At 34.0% G+C, this 20,301-nt stretch overlaps 1 protein-coding gene across 1 annotated transcript in view; it reads right to left on the minus strand.

The window, feature by feature from the left end:
• Positions 1-903: 903 nt before the first annotated feature.
• The window catches only part of LOC113393465 (uncharacterized), a 51,559-nt gene continuing 32,161 nt past the window's right edge, over positions 904-20,301 (minus strand). Inside the window, exons 3-6 of the mRNA XM_026630353.2 lie at positions 16,629-16,764; positions 11,549-11,682; positions 5,406-5,610; positions 904-1,549 (exon numbers count right to left, since the gene is read on the minus strand). Of these exons, the coding sequence (XP_026486138.1) occupies positions 1,455-1,549; positions 5,406-5,610; positions 11,549-11,682; positions 16,629-16,764 (570 nt within the window). The 3' untranslated portion in view covers positions 904-1,454. The remainder of the gene's footprint in view (positions 1,550-5,405; positions 5,611-11,548; positions 11,683-16,628; positions 16,765-20,301) is intronic.

Here is a 20,301-nt window from a genome sequence, read left to right on the forward strand (position 1 = left end):
TGCGGACATCGATATAATATCACGTTTTGTTATAAAATATAAGTACGACAATCGTTTCACGTGAATATAATTAATACTTCACACGCTTAAATAAATTAGCGGTTTTACGAAACATTTATTATATAAAGAGTAACTTTCTCACCTGGCTCACTTATGACGGCAACGGTTCTCAACAGTGACTATATAACACATGACATATTATTATGTACAATTGTGTGAGCAAACTTTAAAAAAAAGAGAAATAATACTAACAATGCCCCAAACTAATTAAGGAATTACTAACATTCCTATTTACCCCTCCTTTTAAGCTTATCACTTGTGTTAGGAGTGGGTACGACAATAGCCCAAGGGGTCAGGATCGATCCTGCACTTATTACATCGCTAGGCGGCCCGTTAACCATTGCGCTATAGACGTCATCTTTATTACCTCGCCTAAACCGATAAGACGGCACAATTGAAAATAGTTCAGTCGCAAGACCAATGCCTTTACGGGCTTTCTTGGTCTAGGAGTCTAAATACAGCCAGCTTCCAGATTCCATGCTGCTATTGAGAATTTCTCGGCTGAAAAATCAAATAGCTATTTTGGTCCTAGCTTTATGAGCCAGTCCCCAAACAAGCGACGCAGTCGACTATTTTAATATTGGTAACATTACGGAGCATTCTGTGTAATGTGAAATATTTTATTTTATCCAACGTACGAAAACATATATCAGACCGAACTGGTAATTTTTTTTTAAGAAATTATGCTAAATTTTTCTGTCTGAAATAATTAATATTTAATTAAATCACACTTTATCCCGCATAAACAGAAACGTCCCTTTTTACGTGGGGACCGTTAAAACACGCTAATTGATGTATACCATCTTTATACATAATAAAAAGGAATTCATTAAAACGAAATCATAGTCTTATTTCATCATATTTAATAAAATAATAAAGATCAAACACATATGAAAATTACGTCAACATTTCCAATAAATATATACGTAAAGTTATCGACTAATATATTGCAATAATAATACAAAAGAACTCCATCTACATATTTTATTTACAACATTCATAGTAATATCTAAAAAGGCGTTTCTAAAGATGTATTATGTACAACCACAAGACATAGTCAAAAGCTTACTGACCGAATTACAAAACTTAACAATTGACTTTTTCATTTTCTAATCAAAATCTTTATTAAAATAAACTATTTTACATGATTATATATAAGCATCGATGACTTACACCAAGATATGTGTTCGATATGACAACTTTACATTAAAAAAAAAAATCCCTGATTAGCTATCTATGTTACTGGATAGAAACACTTGAGTCTTCTGGAGAAATTAACTTAACCTAAGTAATTACTAACGTAACTAGCCGACGTGCGTAAACGTTGTCCTTCAAGGGATGAGTGATTCTGACAGTGTTGTAACGAAGTTAATAATAAGAAATAACATAATTTATCACGTTTGCGTTATCACAAGAGAACTAAAAACTCGGAAAACAGAAAGTGTTAATAATATTATACTTAATGTAGATGCCGCACTTGAGCTCCGCACTGAAACAAATAAGACAATTATTATTAACGTTAATGGGCGTACTTTTGGAGAATATAATAGTAATAGCTGCTTTCAAAACTTTGTTTTCGTGGCCTCTTTAAATTTCAATAAGTTTACACGTTAAGAGTTTGTTGAAGCTAATAAGTTGAACGTTATCTTTGGATAAAATTTTACTAACAACAGATGTTTTGAATGTTAACTTTGTAATCGTATGCGTATTATTAGCTAAATAAAATAAATAAAGTTATGAATTAAAAAAAAAGCACAAATATCTCAATTTGTCGTTCAGAATGGGAACTAGTTCTCAGATTATAAATGCGAATATTTGACGTTGGTTTGTCCTTTCAAGCGGAACTGAAGAAACAAAACGATTCGCCTTTATGCATCGAGATAATTTATGTCGTAGAGGAGGATATTTCGGTAGAATCTCCAATGCGAGCATTTGAATTTGAATTTGTGAAGCTCGTAATCAAAATTAGAATCAAATTTGTGTTTTTTTGGCATAGAGACTGTAGTTTCTATATCAAAATCAAAATATACTTTATTCAAATAGGCTTTTACGAGCACTTTTGAATCGTCACAACAACAAATTTTAACAAACTATTTTTTTTTTTTGTTATGGAATAAGCGTTTGTCTTCCATCTCACCTGATGGAAAGTGTAGATGAAGACGAAGGTGGTACACGCCCATTCAAAAGAAACCTGTTCACTCTACTCTTAAAGGCTCCAGAGTTCAACTCATCAGGAAAAATAAGACCCAGGCAGGTCGTACCAAATCTTGGCGACTCTCACCAAAAACGTGCTGTCAAACCGTTTAGTTCGACTTTTGGGTATGCCAACAACGTATGGATGAAACTTTTGCCTGCGCCTAGTAGTCCGATAAAGGAATGGAGATGGCTCAATCAGTTCGAAAAGACCACAACGGTTTGGAATGTAGATTCTACTGAGAAGAACCGGCAAGAAACTCATTAGTTACTCTTTTTCAACATCCAAAAATACAGTCATGTTAGTTAAATACAATTATATATGTATGTTATGTCAGTTAATAATATGCCTTCTTTACCAGTGTATTTTCAACAAATGACTTGAATCTATGAAACGGCAAAGTTAAAAATGTTCGATTGTGCGATTAAAACAGTAGATAAAACTTCTTACAAATACATTATTTAAGAAATTAAAGATGATGTGATGGAGTCGTGTTCTGTGAGTGTCTTTCACATAATGCGAAGGAACGGCAAATTTTACACAACAATGAGTTCCAGATGCATCCGTTACATGCTTTCCGTGACGTAGGTTCTCCTTATCTCACACTGCCAGCATCCATACACTGAGATGTAACAAAGAGTTTCTCAATAGGAGAACCTAATATGTTTTTATTGTAATGAAGAATTTCTCGACAAAAAATATAATAAGATTTTATTGGGACTTACTGATCTTTTTCCTTACAATCTAGCAATCAATACAACGAGATCTAAATGAAGCTGTCAGTCAGTAGAGAAATTAACGAAAATATAATATCGTATATTTAAAAATGAGTTGAGTGTAATATCGTCCTTAACTTTTAATAGCATCTTTTTAACTTTGCAATGTAATAGCTATACATTTCTAAGCAGCGTTGAATATCGTCTTTATAAAAGGCGGGCGCTACGAAGTGTTGATAATATGAATACTGCGACTCTGACACAAATCCCTTTCAAACCAAAAACTTTAAAGAACCGCAGTAGTTATTAATTTTGGCTAAGTATTGTCATTACATCAGGTTCAGTTTTGATCCGTCTATATCATTTGGTGGTATTTCTTAGTGCTTAGTGGTGGTGACCACGTACCATCACTGGCACTGTGGGAAATATTAACTATTATTATTATTTATGGCATTGGTTGGCGGACGAGCATATGGGCCAACTGATGGTAAGTGGTCACCACTGTCCATAGACATGCGCTGTAAGAAATATTAACCATTCCTTACATCACCTATGCGCCACCAACCCTGGGAACCAAGATGTTATGTCCTTGTGCCTGTGATTACACAGGCTCACTCACCCTTCTAACCGGAACACAACGATACGGAGTACTGTTATTTGGCGGTAGAATATCTGATGAGTGGGTGGTACCTACCCAGACGGTCTTTCACAAAGCCCTACCACCAGTACCAACTATTCCTTACATCGTCAATGCGCCACCAACCTTGTGAAATAAGGCGTCACATCCCTCGTACCAGAAGTTCCATTGTCACACTTATCCTTCAAATCAGAAACACAACAATAATACCTATAGCTGTTTGGCAATATAATAAGTACCATGTGGGTGGTACCAGCCCAGATTCGCCCGCAAAAAGTCTTCTACCAAGAAAGTAAATTATTTGTTTAGCATATGTAATAAATAATACAGTTCATTTCTAAGCCGAATGCCGTTTGACTGAGTTACCAGTAACGTAATATAGTCGGATCTAGTTTCACATACTCCCTGAATATGTTCAAACGATAAACGCCATCTCATTCACACAAAGAACATATGAGTTAGATAACAATATTTCTATAGCTTCAATAAAAGTATTATACTCGGATATTTCTCGAAGAAGATTAAGAAACTTCAGAAAACGATTTGATAAATCGATGTGAGAGGTATGAAGCCACATAAAACGCAGCAATTTATAAAATTGAAACATAAAATTTATGAAATGGCTGAGTGGATAGAAGAAGGACATTTGAAATGACGATCGCGGGTTGGTTTCGGGCAATCACTAGAGACATTTCACACGCTTAATGTATCCACGGTACATTCATCTAATACCGGATTGAGGAAATCATCTTCATTATCTTAAGAAAACTTACAAGTCGAAGGTGGATGTTTGATCGTGTTGAAATGGGAAAATAAAAAAATAAAACTACTTAAACTAAATAAATGATATACTAAACTTATATAAGAAAATAATTTCGTCGTCAATCAAAAGAGAATCGAAATTCTATATAGATTCTGGTATTGTCATTTCTACTAACACGTAGTTAAATTTCTGGTTAATATTGTGTCTTATACAAAAATAAATAAGCGAAAAAGTATAGTGTCTTTTTTTATCTTGTTAATTTTGTCAGAAGAGTTAAAAATGCTTTGTCGATCGATGTCAAAACGATCCTCCGAGAAAGATAACGACTTATTCGTTATATGAACACAAGTCTTACAGTAATACGATGTAACTGTACGACGTCTAAAGAATTTTTCATAACATTGTGTTTTCAATTACGATAGTTTTAAAATAATAATTAAAACTCCTCCTTTCAAGAAAGAACACAGCCATGTTATATTAGATATTTTACTCCAAGTTTGTCATTTTTATACGTTGTGTCTTGCACAATAATCTTTAAATATAATAGTTAGCCAATGTTGGTTATCATCTAAACTTTGGACGACGCTATCGGTTTAAATCATATTTACGCAATATCTAAATCTAAATCTCGAAAATAACTTTGCCATGAGCAATTCCGTTTATGATGACTGAATGATCGTTTTGGAGTTTTAATTTTTGAAGTGAAATCTTAAAAAATAGATCCAAATTTAATAGCCAAAGAGCAATTTTACTATTTTAAAAATGTGTGTTTAATTTCGAATACATAGACTGTGTTGAACATACTTTAATCTAGTCATATTATATAATATATACAAGCAGCTAATATGGTCGACTTACAAAGCATGGAATTATGAGGACCACTGCTTGTGTTGTATAAAATGTTGTTAAACGCATCTTCCATAAAAATGGTGTAGAAAAAGCTCCAAATTTTCCCCTCAAAACGGAAAAAGTCCAGCAACAGCGAGAAATCTACTAATTATAATTTTTTAAAATTTTACATATATGTTAACTTACCCAATAACATTGCCTCTTTGCTATCAGCAAGTTGACTGTTGCCAACGACAGCTTCGCTGCCTTCTCGCCACGCGAGGGCGACTCGAGCTGTACAACGTACTTGCATAGTTCTTCCGGTCGGCACACGTAAGCCGAGCGCAGTCGATAGCAAACCATGCGCGTGTTGTATTGGTGGATATTCCACCAGCAGCCTCGGGTCTGTAACCTGTGATGCAATAAAAAACAAATCAAGTTAACCACTAGTTGACAGCAAAATTTTACAATAGTTTATAATTTTTTAATAGATATGAATAAACGAGAAGGATATCAATTCGCCCGACTGCCTCGATTGAACTGATATGAGTATAATGATTGTATTGTTGGAAGGGAGATTCTGTTCAGGATGCGTTATTTTAAATTTTAATGGCGTTTCAATATTTATTATGTCATTGTAGTTCTGTTTGTATTATTACAAAAGAAATGTTTATAAAATAATATTAAAGTTTACAGGGACTTTAAATTTATTGTATCGAAAACAATATAGTATCTTTGTTGTATTATTCTTATCAAATGTGTAGAAGAAAATATTCCCAGACATTATAAAGAAAAATTTGTTTAGTCTGTGAATTAAGTTATTAGTATACGTACAAATACAATTAATTTATCTAAGTATATTTCTGAATAATACATAATATTATTCTTAACTAAATTGTGCAGCTTAAAAGGCTGCGATTACTGTTTTAAAATACGGGTTCAGGTAAAAAAATATTTAGGTTTTTATGTTAATACCAACTCTGAGCTTTTAAGAGTCCGTTTTTACATTCCTGTACCCTAAAATATACGAAAAACTGTTGGTTATACTTCTGAATGACGATTGAAGACAGTTCAATCGTATTTGCCATTTCATTACAATTATTAAGATCGCGAGGAAAATAAATTGTGCATTTTAATAACATGTTCTACGCAGCTAGTCATTATCTGTTAAAAATTCTGCCAGGCTCGGAATTGGTACGAATTGGAAGTTGGAAGATATTATCAATGTCTTCGTACAAAGAATAATTCATGACTTTGATGATGATTTGTGCAAACCCGGTTCATCGTAATCAGATATTTTTGTGTTTCAATTCAAAGGGTGATTGAACTAGTTTGAGTACAGGCACATGGAGCTTGATATCTTAGTTAGATCAGACAGGTACTGTCGAGGTACTGTGAACTTTAATTTGTTTGCATATTATTTTAATGTGCCTTCATTTTGTATCATCCGCAAGCAGCAATTTAAGTTTCGGTAAAGCAAAGTTAGAAGAACGTAATTTTCAGTCTTCAATTAGAAACGTATTAAATATAATAAATATATATGTAAAGACTTCTGCTTAAAATGTTACTTGTATTATGTATAATACTCGTTTATCCAGACGTAAAATATTTTACCCATTTACATAACAAAAGAATTTATCAAACTCCAAAGTTTAATAAGAGCCGAAAGGTCGTACAGGCTCCGCGAACAATAGAACTTTGGAAAGATTATAGCCATTATCAGATTGTTAATCAGAAAAGTATTCAAAACTTTTTAAAAGTTAAACCCAAGAAAAAAATCTAAATTATCTTCGCCGCAGCCCGTTTTTCGAGTCGTTACCTCATAATTTCCTAAGCTATTTGTTGAGATATCTTTCTGAGACCATTTTTTCTTTTCACTTATGGAAGAATGTCATATAAGTAGAATCTTACTTTTAATCCATTCTATCAACGGAATATCATATTACTAGCCCATCTAACTTGACTTTACGAGAAAATATATATATCTAGTCTCGTCTCGTCTTTGTACTATGACTAGCTTCTGCCGGCGACTTCGTCCGCGTAGATTTCGGATTTGTGACAGGATTGCGTATCTCAAACGGAAATCAAAATAACCCATAGAGATACAAAATATATTTTTTTTAAATAAACAGAAGTAAGAAGATGTTTTTTTTAAACTTTGCGAAAATTATGAAAACTTTATAGCACTATACAGATCATGGATGCGATGTAAATAGTTATATTATGACTTGATTTTTGATTTTGTAAACTTATTTACCGACAATTTTTATCTATACATATAATTAAGGAGTAAATCGACCGAATCCGTAGGTGTACATTAAATATTTTTTGAAAATTCAAAGCTTCTTATATGTTTATATGTTTAATAGCGGTCGCCCGCGGCTCCGCCCGTGGATGTCGGTTACCGCTGCAAAAAGCCTACCCAGGAAAGACACGGTCAGCAAAATGATTCCCAGGTCAATTCACAGACACCGACACTAACATCGACGATGCAGTCATTATCCGCAGGCTGCATAAATGAGCCGAGATGGCCCAGTGGTTAGAACAGGCAAGCACCACTGAACTTTCATGTGTTTAATTTGTCTTTATAATTCATCTCGTGCTCGGCGGTGAAGGAAAACATCGTGAGGAAACTTGCATGTATCTAATTTCAACGAAATTCTGCCACATGTGTATTCCACCAACCCGTATTGGACCAGCGTGGTGGAATATGCTCCATACCTTCTCCTCGAAGGGAGAGGCCTTAGCCCAGCAGTGGGCAGGCTGTTAATGTAATGTAATGTGCATAGATTGTCTTTATGTGGATGTTAAAGTTGTTAATGATGAACATATTTAAATGTAATTAATACTAAGTTTTCACTTCTGCCGGCAGTCCCGGAGTGCAACCCGTTGTTTTAGGATAGATAACTAAAGCGATTATTGTAGAGCTTCTCTATACACAACATTTGATGTTAAATTGTTTTTAGGTAATTAAAATTAGGGTCGGGAGCCCCGGCCCGTGATAGGGCAACGTAAAGTTGCCCATGCGTAAAACATTCTTTTCGTAAATCAATTCCTACTAATTTGAATATTTGGCCCTGGGATTTTTTATCGTTAGTGCGAAAGAAATTTTTACTGGAAATTGGAGCCTTTTGAAGGGTATAGGCAAATCAGTAGGAATCATGGGTATTCTTGGTATATGAGCTAATTCACCAGCTGCCAGCCAACAGTCGGTGATAATAATATTCGCTACTATTAAATTATCTTTTAGCTCCTTTATAAGAAGTCTCGTGCCATTACACATGTTGGGGGGGCTTAAATTTCTGAGAAGCATTATCGGCGTGCCAACTTTTAACGATAGTTCATGAGGTGGTAGCCCAGCGGGGTTAAGAGAATTTAAAAATTCCTGGGGGTAGTGCACTGTGTCCTCGATGCTAGTGAGGGTGTCTATGGATTTATAGCACTTAACTTCACCCGGTACTTTCTGCATAATTAAATTGTTTATTTCGTTGACTGTTTCATTCCTGGGAGAAATTATTTTGATAAGGATTAATAGCATGAGTAAAATAAATGCGTTTAAATGTAGTCCAAAAAAAATTCAAGATTTTTAAATAAAAAAAGTGATTGTTGTGCCTCGACATAGATAGGTATAGTGTGTCGCGGAATTTTTTGTAGATATTTATAAGATCTACAATTAATTTGAACATTTTATGGTTCTATCTTTTATAGTTTAGGCAGCGTACGCAAAATAAGTAACTTTTTTGTTTGATTTTTTACACCTTGAATCCGAAAAACCCAAATATCTTACGGAACCCTATTTTTTTCAAAATAAGATTTAGCCTGTTACCCGTGGATAATATAGCTTTCCATGGTGAACATTTTTTTTAAAATCCATCCAGTAGTTTTTGACCCTATTCATTACCAAACAAACTAAGTTTTCCTCTTTATAATATTAGTATAGATACAATGTATGCCAAGTGCTATTTAATTACTTGATGGCTTAGTTCAAACCCATCTGAGTAGGTACCACCCACACATAATATATTCTACCGCCAAATAACAATTCTTAATTTTATTGTGTTGCTGTTTGAAGGGTGAATGAGCCAGTGTAACTACAGGCACAAGGGTCATAACTTCTTATTTCCCAAGGTTGGTGGCGCACGGGTGTTGTAAGATATGGTTTAAATTTATAATCCGCCAACATATGTTATAAAAAAATTACACTTTTACGCATAGTCACTAACTCCGGTATATTTTTTCTCAAATATTAATATCATATTCAAAACTACTAATTAAAAATTGCTAAGGCTCAATGTCACTTTTATTAATAATAGTTTAATTCGTTCATATTTTGTCCATTTTTATTAAATATGGAAATAATAGGTCCAAAAAAAATGAGAAAATATTATATTTATTAAACTTTTTCTCAATAATCCTAAATTGTATCTTTTGTGTGTCCTTAAAGTACAAGCTTATAAAAAATGGTACATCGGTATCAATCGTATTAGTAGTTTTTGTGTTAATATAAAATAAAACCATTATAATATTAGTAGGACAAAATATCAATATATCAAAAAGGTTTGATGGAAAAGCATGTTTGAATTTGACCTTTGCTAGTTCATTAATCAAATTAATGAATTTTACGTCTGTATTATGTGTGTCTAGCTTTTATATTGAAATATTGAATTTTTGTGCTGTATTTTTTTTTTTTAATTTGTTATACAGAAATCAATAATGACGTCATCAGGTCATGTTTTTAATTACAACCGATATAATATTCGAAACAAGAATCTGATACAAAATTTAATTCGAATTGAACAATGGCGGCCCAGAGATTGAATCATGTGAATCTTAACAGATGTTCGTGGGTTTAAACCCACGGCACCGCTGTTTTCTTATGATATATTTCGTGGTTGGCGGTAAGGGGAATTTCGCGAGCAAACCAGCATGTGTTGGATGAAAATCTGCCTATTTTAGTTATACACAAGCTGTTTGTATTTTAAGTATATTTATTTAATGTCTAAAATATCTTATATATTAATAGCGTGAGCCGATTTTTGTCCCAGTGATTATGGGACGATAACTGCACATAAAAGTTAGTTATGGTCTCATTTTGAAGAGCTCCAGCCGTTGTTGTGCAGAAAAATCAAGAGGATTCTTGATTGCAATTTATTAAATTATTATTAATTGCTTTTCCACACCATTATCATAAAAAACTCTCAAAATATGATATAAGTAAATTGTGAGACCGCGTACAAATTATAATATATATAATAGAAAAATGTTTTATCAGAGCGAATTATATAAATATTAATAAAGTTTTACTATATAGTCGTATTAATCAAATATATATTTTGTAGATATACATGGTTTTTAGATATGAATTAAATATTTATTTGTGTTCACGATTGTTCATAGAATTCGTTGTTTATTTAATTTAACGTATGAATGACAAAATCATATTTTATTAATATCGTCTGCGTTTATATGCATCACAATGAACAGTTTATATATTAATATCTTTATATTTTTTATTATATATGTAGATTGTAGGTAGATGGGCAAGAAAACATCTGATGGTAAGTGGTCACCATCGTCCATAGACATTGATTTTATAAGAAATATACATCATCCGTTACATCTCCAATGCACCTCCTTCATGTATCCAACTTTCAACTAGGATATTATGTCCCCTGTGACTTTAGTCACACTGTCTCACTCACCCTCCAGACCGTAACACAATACTAAGTATAATATCTGATGAGTAAGTGGTACCATTTTTTTCGCTAAAAAACGCATTTTTTTTTTACAATATTCAATACATTATGATAACAACAAGTAGAAGTCGATCGCTTCCTTCCAAAGATGATTTATCTATTCTATAATATCGTTTGGTTCCCAAGGTTGGCGTTGCATTGGCTAAGGTATGGTTAAAATTACTTACGGCGCTAATGTCTATGGGTGGTAGTGACTACTTACCATCTGGTGGCCTAATTGCCTATCCGACGATCATTGTTATATAAAAACGAGTTTACAGTCTACCCCTTCTTTGTCCCGATCTCGCCCGATAGCAAATTAGGATTGTCAATGCAACCTGAGATTGATTGAACCGAGAGGTTTTCATACTATCCGAGGAAAAGCTTCTCTCTGTATGGAAAAATGTTCATTTCCCCCAGACAGTACTACAACAGTACAACAACATTAAAAAAGTATTGATTTTATCTATTCGTGACATTGAAAATCAATACTTTTTTAGTGTCCCAAATCTATACAAGCTCAGGATCTCAGGTTTGTCTTATAAGTTAACAGCTAAAGAATCAACTAGTCTATTATTAGATCGTACCGTTTTAGTAAGCAACTTAAATAAATACCTTTTCACCGTCAATGTCCCAACTGAGCACTGTCGCCGGGTATGACCGTCCTGACGTACAGTTCAAGAAAAGGGAATCCCCGCGTCGGTTCTCTTGTTCGTTGCCTGTTATTCTCGGGCCTTCCCGAGGTAAGTCTGCACAGAAAAATAAAAATATAACTTATATAGGTTCTAGTCCTACGTCACACTGGTACTTGTGTTGACGACACAGGTTGGTAACAAAATCTATCATGATAATCAAGCGTCAATAATATCAATTAACTGGTAAGTAATTGTTGGTAACATTCTGAAGAATTGTTAAAGTAGAAAACATATATTAAATAACATGTAATATTAAAAGATATACATTCACCGAGAGGGACCGGGACGTAAATCTGATTTATTTACAATATTCTGCACTGAAAAAAAAGGATTGTAAAAGTATATAGGGATTTGTTATTGGTGCACCTTGAGTTTAAATACGGTGAACATTTATCAATAAAAAATAAAACATTATTTATAGTTTATTTCTAATAAATTTGTCCACATCTGGTAATTCACGAGCTGCCACTTATGTACTTTGCTTAGAGACTAAGCCTTGCGATTCAGAACGGTAATAGTCAGCGCCCTTGGGATACCAAAGGACAATCTTTTGGACGGCGTGTATTTTTTATAATTATCGTCTGTATAATATAATAATTAATTGTCTATATATATATTTTTTAAGTTTATTTTTCTATTAAAGATTTTAAAAAAACTGCGTTTGAACTTATTACTGTTAAATGCTAGGTAGTGCGGCTTTCTGCAGGCCCGTCTTGTTAGGTACCACCCACTCATTATGATACAGCAAAACTCAGTTTTTTTACATTCCGGTTTGAAAGTAGGTGATTTTATTGGATCACCCACTTTCAAACCGCACAAGGGATAAAACAAACATTTCAGTTTCCATGTTTGGTGGTCCATGGACATTAACCACGCACCATCGAGTGGCCTATTTGCCCATTCGCTTACCACGTATGTTTTAAAAAAATACCATTGAAAACAGGGATCCAAATGTCTATGGTACGATATAAATATAAGAAATAATTCTTCTTTCAGTTGTACATTGTACATTGAAATACTCCAACCATAGTTTTAATTACTTTTTGCTTGCAGACAATTCAATTTCGTGACTTGATTAGCGCTCAGATAATTAAATGTTTGAAAAACCCAATCAATGAGCTAAGTCTTACTTTTTCTCTCAGAGACGTCAGGGGATTCCCGCTAAAACATACCCGACTTTCAGACACAGCTGTATAACATAAGAAATATTTAATAATTTTCTCGATTGAATTATGGAAACCCTTATCAATCACATGTTAACTGGGTGTAAAAAAAAAACTGTTCTCGTATGTACTTAGTGAGTTAGTGAGTTAGAGCTGAAGGTTGATCTTGAAAGCAAAAACTTCTACATGTTTTATTTAAAATATCGCTTGTTTAATACGAATAATACATTAAAAAAAAGTAAAAATAAGGATAATATTCCACCACTAGTTTTCTTACAATTTGGAGAGAAGCTTTGAAGTGAACACCACGCTGCTCCAATGCGGTTCGTGTATACACGTAGCATATTATCATTCGAAAAATGCAGGCTTACTCACGATTTTCCTTCACCCACCCCGAGCATAATATAAGCTATATATACAAACTAGCTGTTACCCGCGGCTTGGCCCGCGTAGAATATGAATATATTTACAAATTAACTATGTTACGTTAATGTAATAAATACCTCTTTGTAAACCACATTGGTGTGTATTTCAGCCCTTGGTAGAATATCCAGAAACGCTTAAATGCGAATCAACTCATTTTTAATCGGTAGCCCAAAAATAAAATTTCGACCTTCTAACTTCAAAATGACAGTCTTCCAGACTCGCCTGAATATGAAATGTTAACACCTATTTTTCCCTTTAGGCCTAAAATATCAAGAAACGCTTAAATACGTATCTACTCATTTTTAATCAGTAGCCCAAAAATAAAGTTTCATGTTTCTATCTTAAAAATGACGGACTTCTATACAAACTTTCAACCCTTATATCACCCCCGTAGGGGTAGAATATGCAGAAACACTTAAATAAGTATCTACTCCTTTTTAATCAGTACCCCAAAAATAAAATTTCATGTTTCTAACTTAAAAAAATCCATACGAACGTTCAACCCCTATTTCACCCATTTAGGGGTAGAATATCCAAAATTCCCTCCTGAGAGGGTGTCATGATATGTTATTTTATAAATGTACAGCCTAAAATATAAGTTTTATGCTTCTAGTTCTAAAAATTCTAAATATGACAATACTTTTAACAACTTACAATCTTTCATCCTCCTTTTCAACCCTTTACAGCACTTTTTTCCAAATAAAAAGTAACCTATGTCCTTTCTCAGGCTCTAGACTATTTGTGTACCAAATTTCATTTAAATCGGTGCAGTAGTTTTGGCGTGAAAGTGAGACAGACAGACACAGTTACTTTCGCATTTATAATATTAGTATGGAAGTATGGATTGTTATTTCCCTCGCTAGAGAGCTCCGATAGGAACCGCGTCCGATCGCTGCTAATTCAAAGTGCTACAGGGAAAACCGCGGCCTCCGACGGGCCTATAGCACGCTCCCGCCGCCCCGGCCGGTCGGTACCACCACAAACGCTACGTTCCGCAATTTTTAAATCTGTAATATCTTCGAAAATATTCATTTAAATCATATGCTGTAAAGGGCCATATTGACTATTTTGAAAAAATCTAAAAAACGCGATAACTCAAAAATGGTTCACTTTTGCATATGGGGGTTAAAATTATTGCAAATAATTAACCCTATCACCTCCTAACGGGAATACGTCGAATTACCAATAACCCTGTATAAGACAGTTTTCAACTACGGAAAATCCCTGATCGTGTTCTGAAAAACAAAACGAAACAAGAAAATATTTTTGTCTGTCTATAAACTATTCAATTTGTATCAGCTAAAAATAGATAACTTACCGAAACATTTTATTTGAACACATCATCATCATGGGTTCAAATGAGGATATAAGGATTTAAGAGCATCGTATAAAAAATAATATTTAATTTTTTTTTTAAATACTGGTCATTTTATCCTCTAGTGGGTGTCATATTGAGTTTATATTGACGTCACACAGCTTATGAAATAAGTGTTCTCAGCTTCTTAGGTCAATGGCCCATAGCTAATGCGCCACTAACTTGGGAATAACATTTTCATTGTGCCTGTAGTTACACTGGCTCAAACACCCCTCAAACTTTAACACAACAATACTAAGATTTGATGTTTGTGCTAACTACTCAGATGGGCTTGCACAAAATTTTACTTAGTGGTAGGGCACCACTAAGTAAAATTTTTAGGTAATTACGTTCAACGTTTATTATTTTTGTTAATTACTTGAAAATGTTGAATGTAGAGCGAGACCTGTCGTATTATAACAATGAAATCTAATTAACAATGAACTACTAACATTACTAAAAAAAATACACATTACTAACAAACAATCAAATCAAATAAAAATATACTTTATTCAAGTAGACTTTTACAAGCACTTTTGAATCGTCATTTAACAAACTATTTAAAGTAAAGCTACCACCGGTTCGGAATGTAGATTCTACCGAGAAGAACCGGGAAGAAACTCAGTAGTTACTCTCTTTCAACATCTAATATGAAAATTGCTTCTTTTAAATATTTTCATTGATCATGTTTGTCTTTATATTTAAAAAGTTATTTGTTAAATTTGGGACTTCGATAAATAAATAGCCAGTGTAACTACAGGCACAGGGAAAATAACATCGTAGTTCCCAAGGATGGTAGCTCATTGGATATGTAAGGAATAGATAATAATTCTTACAGCGCCATTGTCTATGGGTGGTGACAACTTACCATCAGTTGCTCGTCTGTCAACCAATATCATAAAAAAATAAATAAAAATGATTAATTACAATTATTGTAACATAAGTAGAGTTGAATAAAATAAAATATGGAATTTTCCTTTTTTTTTGGTTCTTCTATCATAATAATGACAAAGCTTTTTCTTTGATTATAATATTTTATATTCGGTATACATTTCTGCAACTTCTAAGAAACGCGTTTCTGTAACAGACTTTAACGTAAGGTTCATATTGTGGCATTCACCTAAGTCAACTTTGATTACTTTAATGCGAATCTGAAAAGTTATTAAGTTTTACGGAGTAATACCCATTTTACGTCCATATCCAGTATCAGTCTATAAATCCAACTGACCGGAAAAATATATTGCTCTACCATCATATATTGGAATTTGGAACTTATTCATGACGATTCTTAAGTCCGGATATGTTGATACGCATATGGCATTACATCCAATTTTCTTCACCGCGGAACATGCGATCGATTGTATAATCTATTCAGTAAGTTAAAAATTCTGTTTCGAATCATTTTTCAATCATTAGATCAATTACAATAAATTGTAGACATTTCGTAACACAAACACTATCTCCTATAAATTAAATTGGCTTAAAGACCTATTCGATGCACACACAAACCTTAGTTGTGCCTTATAACTTCAAGTAACACTAATGTTTGTATTGGATAAATACTACTCAGGATTCCGATTGGGTTGATGAACTTTGTAGCAAGTTTGTTGAATCTAGAAGGTTCGGTCGTGTCTATATCATTTACCGATCGCAGGGCTTTAAGATAGTTCACCTAGATATTACCCACTCATCAGTTCTATTGGTTTATCTATCGTTAAATATTAATATTTTGTATTGCTATGTTGCGGTTTGAAGAGATAATTAGACTGTGTGATTACCAGTATCAATATTAGTATAAATATTATAAATTCGTATAAAAGTAATAGCATTTATTAGCCCCATGAAAATAATTAAGCTCAAAGTAGGTAATTTACAACGAGATGCCTGCTTGACACCAACTACTCTTTCTGATATCAATTTTGGGTTCACGATTCAAGAACAGTGCATGATATTCACAAAAATATCCTTAGTGGGATTAAAATGATGTTCTATTGTACTTTGCTAGGAACCACACAATATATGCTTACCGGTTCAAAGAAATATAAAAAGTCACTTACATATAACTTCCATTTTGCTTTCTCCAGCTGCTGATGCGAAACTTGGCGCTTCAGCTGATACTTCACATCGGTATAAGCCTGATGATTTCAACGTCACCGGATGCAGGACGACTTTTTTGTCATCAGATTTTGAAAGCTGCCGAAAAAATTGGCTTTTAAATGAGTGTAAAAACTATACCCATAAAACAAAACTTTTATATGTAACTAATATAGTAAAAAAATAATCTGTAAGACAGCCGAGCCAGCAATCTTTAAGGACTTTATACATCTGTAAAAAGTCCTTATCTTGTGTATGTCTATCTGATTGGCTGTGAGTCTGGCACAGCTCATTTTCTAAAGATTTATAGACACCAAAAAAGTTGAATTTTTAAACTCATAACATATGAAGTTAAACACGAACGAATGCACTGGAAACAAAAGAAGTTCTGATCTTTGGAAGTAGTTTTTTTTGCGGGAAATACTAGTCCATTATGTGACGTGTCAAAAGAAAGGGCTATTATGCGATTTTTCCAAATAAAATAAAGAGAAAATATTTTTTTTTATTAATTTAAAAAGAGCTGAGATGGCACAGTCATTAGATCGTGTGCATCTTAAACGATGATTGCGGGTTCCAACCCCGGCAAAAACTACTGAATTTTGATGTGCTTAATTTGTGTTCATAATTCATCTCGTGCTCGGCGGTAAAGGAAAACATCGTGAGGAAACCTGCATGTGTCTAATTTCAACGAAATTCTGCCAAACGTGTATCCACCAACCGGCAATGAGCAGCGTGGTCAAATAGGGTCCAAACCTTCTCCTCAAAGAGAGAGGAGGCCTTAGCCCAGCAGTGGGAAATTTACAGGTTGTTAATGTACTATATAAAAAATAAATTATATATAAACTATTTACATTGTAGTAGGGCTTTATGCAAACTCAGCTGGGTAGATTGACCGCTAAACAGTAATAAATAATTAGTATATTTTGTTCCGTTTTGAAGGGTGAGTGAGCAAATGTTCCTACAGGCACAAGGGCCATAACATTAGCTCCCAAGATTGGTGGTGCATTGGCAATAGAGGGAATGGTTAATATTTCGTACAGCGGCAATATCTTTGGACGGTGATGATCACTCACCATCAGGTGGCCCTTCTACCCGTCTGTCGAATAATTAGATAAACAAATATACATATTTTACGCTCCCTCACACTTTGCACAAGCAATTTAAATATCCTGCCCTTAAATTCCCTCAAGGATACAGAATAGTACGGAACCCTCGCTACGGTCTAACTGACTTTTGTACGATTTCTTCACATCCCTTGCATGTCGATACAAAAACCGAAAGTATTTACTATTTCGATTGGTAGTTATTGTATTGTGGTTACGGTTTTTTGAATAGGAAACCTTAACAAAAACACAATTTGTGTGGTGCCCAATAATTTGTTTTTATATTTTTAAAACACATTATATCTCATTTCTAAATACATCTCTTTGTATATGTTGGGAGTAAATGGTGACATTGAAACTAAACTGATATCACCCGACATTTAACAGGAGAAAATAAAAGTAACAGTATAAATTGGTCCATTGCTGGATAACTTGATCTATTCCTGTTTCCTCACGATGTTTTTCTTCAAGCATAAGATGAATCATAAACACGCATTGACCACTAAAATCAGAGAAGAGAGGATTTACCTGAGTTGGAACCGGTGATCTACTGTTAAAGGTCACGTAACCAAGCCACTGGATCTTTTGGGCGTTGTGTAGCATATTGTCAACTTTATTAATTTAGTTGTTATTTCGATATGAAAACGGAACTCTATATTAGGGTGATAGAGCAGTCTTTCAAAACTGTAGGAAACTCGATTGTGATATCAAACAATTGACAGACTGATCTTCTTGTAAGATAGGCATTTCAATCCTGTAAATGTACCTAGGGAGAGTACGAAATTCTAACTCGATTTCTTCAATCCTCGCAAACGTGTTCTTATTGTGATATAGGTAGAATAATAATGTAGAACTTAAACTACAATAAAAAAATACTATAGAATCACTCTAATAAGTCTTTGTAGGATATTTATCTTGCTAAATATTGGAGCGCTGCATTAAAAAAATCAACTTCATTCCATTGAGTCATTTAAATGGAAAATATTAATACTTTTTTTATCACGGCAAGACAAATATTATATAATTTATCCAAAATAAAGATTATGTAATAACTAATTATATATATTTCATATTATAACCGAATGTATCACAATTACTTTACAAAACACGTAAATAAATTATTTGAAAAATAAAATATATAAAACAACAATAAACATATTTTTCAAATACAAATTATAATGAAAATCATTTGTTACTTGATCAAATGTCTAAATAAATATTAATAACAACTCAATGAAGTCATAAAAATGTAACGGAAAGTTTTAATATTAAGGGTAACGCTGCCTTTATATCCCCTACCCCTCAGGCTATTTTACCCAGAGTATTAAACGTTAATCAATTAAACGAAGGAGGAATAGGAATAATAATAACATATTGGAAAATAGCCCTGGCTTATATTATGTTTAACTGTTGTAGAAATAAATCTATATAATGATATCTGAATCTATATAAATAAATGAGGAGGCGATTTATGTTATGTGAAACCGAAAGAATCACATAAGTAATACAAACAAAATTTGTGCTAGAAGATATATCAGTATATCAATAGCTGCGCCTCCGAGTTATACCCGATTTAAATTTAGACTATTGACGTGACAGGCGTAAATTGAATAAAATAATAACAAAATATATATATTTGTAGCGTATTTGGGTTAACTCGTGTGTGTGTGCGTGTTTATGCGTACATTGAAACGTCAATATTTGTCTATGGAATGATTTGACGTATGACGTACCTACTTCTTTTTTCTCTTCCCTTCTCGTGTGAGCCGCGGTAACGTGTGTTGTGTGAGTGCGCCGCGCTTTTGAAATTAGCTTGTGTAACGGACTTATCCTTCTCCTGTAATGTTCAACACACCCATCCCCAAGTACACGCCTAACATCTGTAATAAACACATCGGCTCCGCGAAAAAATTCGCTAAAAATTTGAATTTTGAGCCGATCGCAACAAAAAAGTGTTCGCGTGAATAGTAAGTGTCTGATTCGTGAGGATTATCGTTGGCAGCATCCTAGGATCAAGGATTCCCGAGTCACAGGACATCAAAGTTGGCTCTGAACTGCTCCCAGGAGGTGTCCTGAAAACAACAACAAAAATCATCCCCAAGTAGAGGACAACAAGACCTTTCCGGCGACACCCTCCACGAGAAGATCGGGTAACATCTGGCGAAGATATTAAGGTTATAAATCTTAGTAATATAACCTTAAAACCACGCGGTCTGCAAACATAACCTCAATCAAGCGGCACACGTGCTCAAGCGCTGTCACCGCGTAGGACGCCGCTGCAGACCCGAGACAGTGTTAAGACTTCGCCCCATCGGAGGAGCAGTTTCTCAACGACCAGAACAGGCCGGCAGGTGAGGATCAGAAGAATCCAACCTTCCCAGCACCCTAACCCCTCTTGCGACGGCTCGTTTGAACCGGCGTGAGGAGCCCCTTCCAAAAGTAACCCTTATTTGCCACCCCCAACAAACCACCCCCACCCCACCCCCACTTTTCTCCTCTTAAAATTTTTATCCTATATTCGTGTGACACACGA

Source organism: Vanessa tameamea, chromosome 6 (genome assembly GCF_037043105.1).
Source record: "Vanessa tameamea isolate UH-Manoa-2023 chromosome 6, ilVanTame1 primary haplotype, whole genome shotgun sequence".
In the NCBI taxonomy this organism is placed as follows: Eukaryota; Metazoa; Arthropoda; class Insecta; order Lepidoptera; family Nymphalidae; genus Vanessa; species Vanessa tameamea.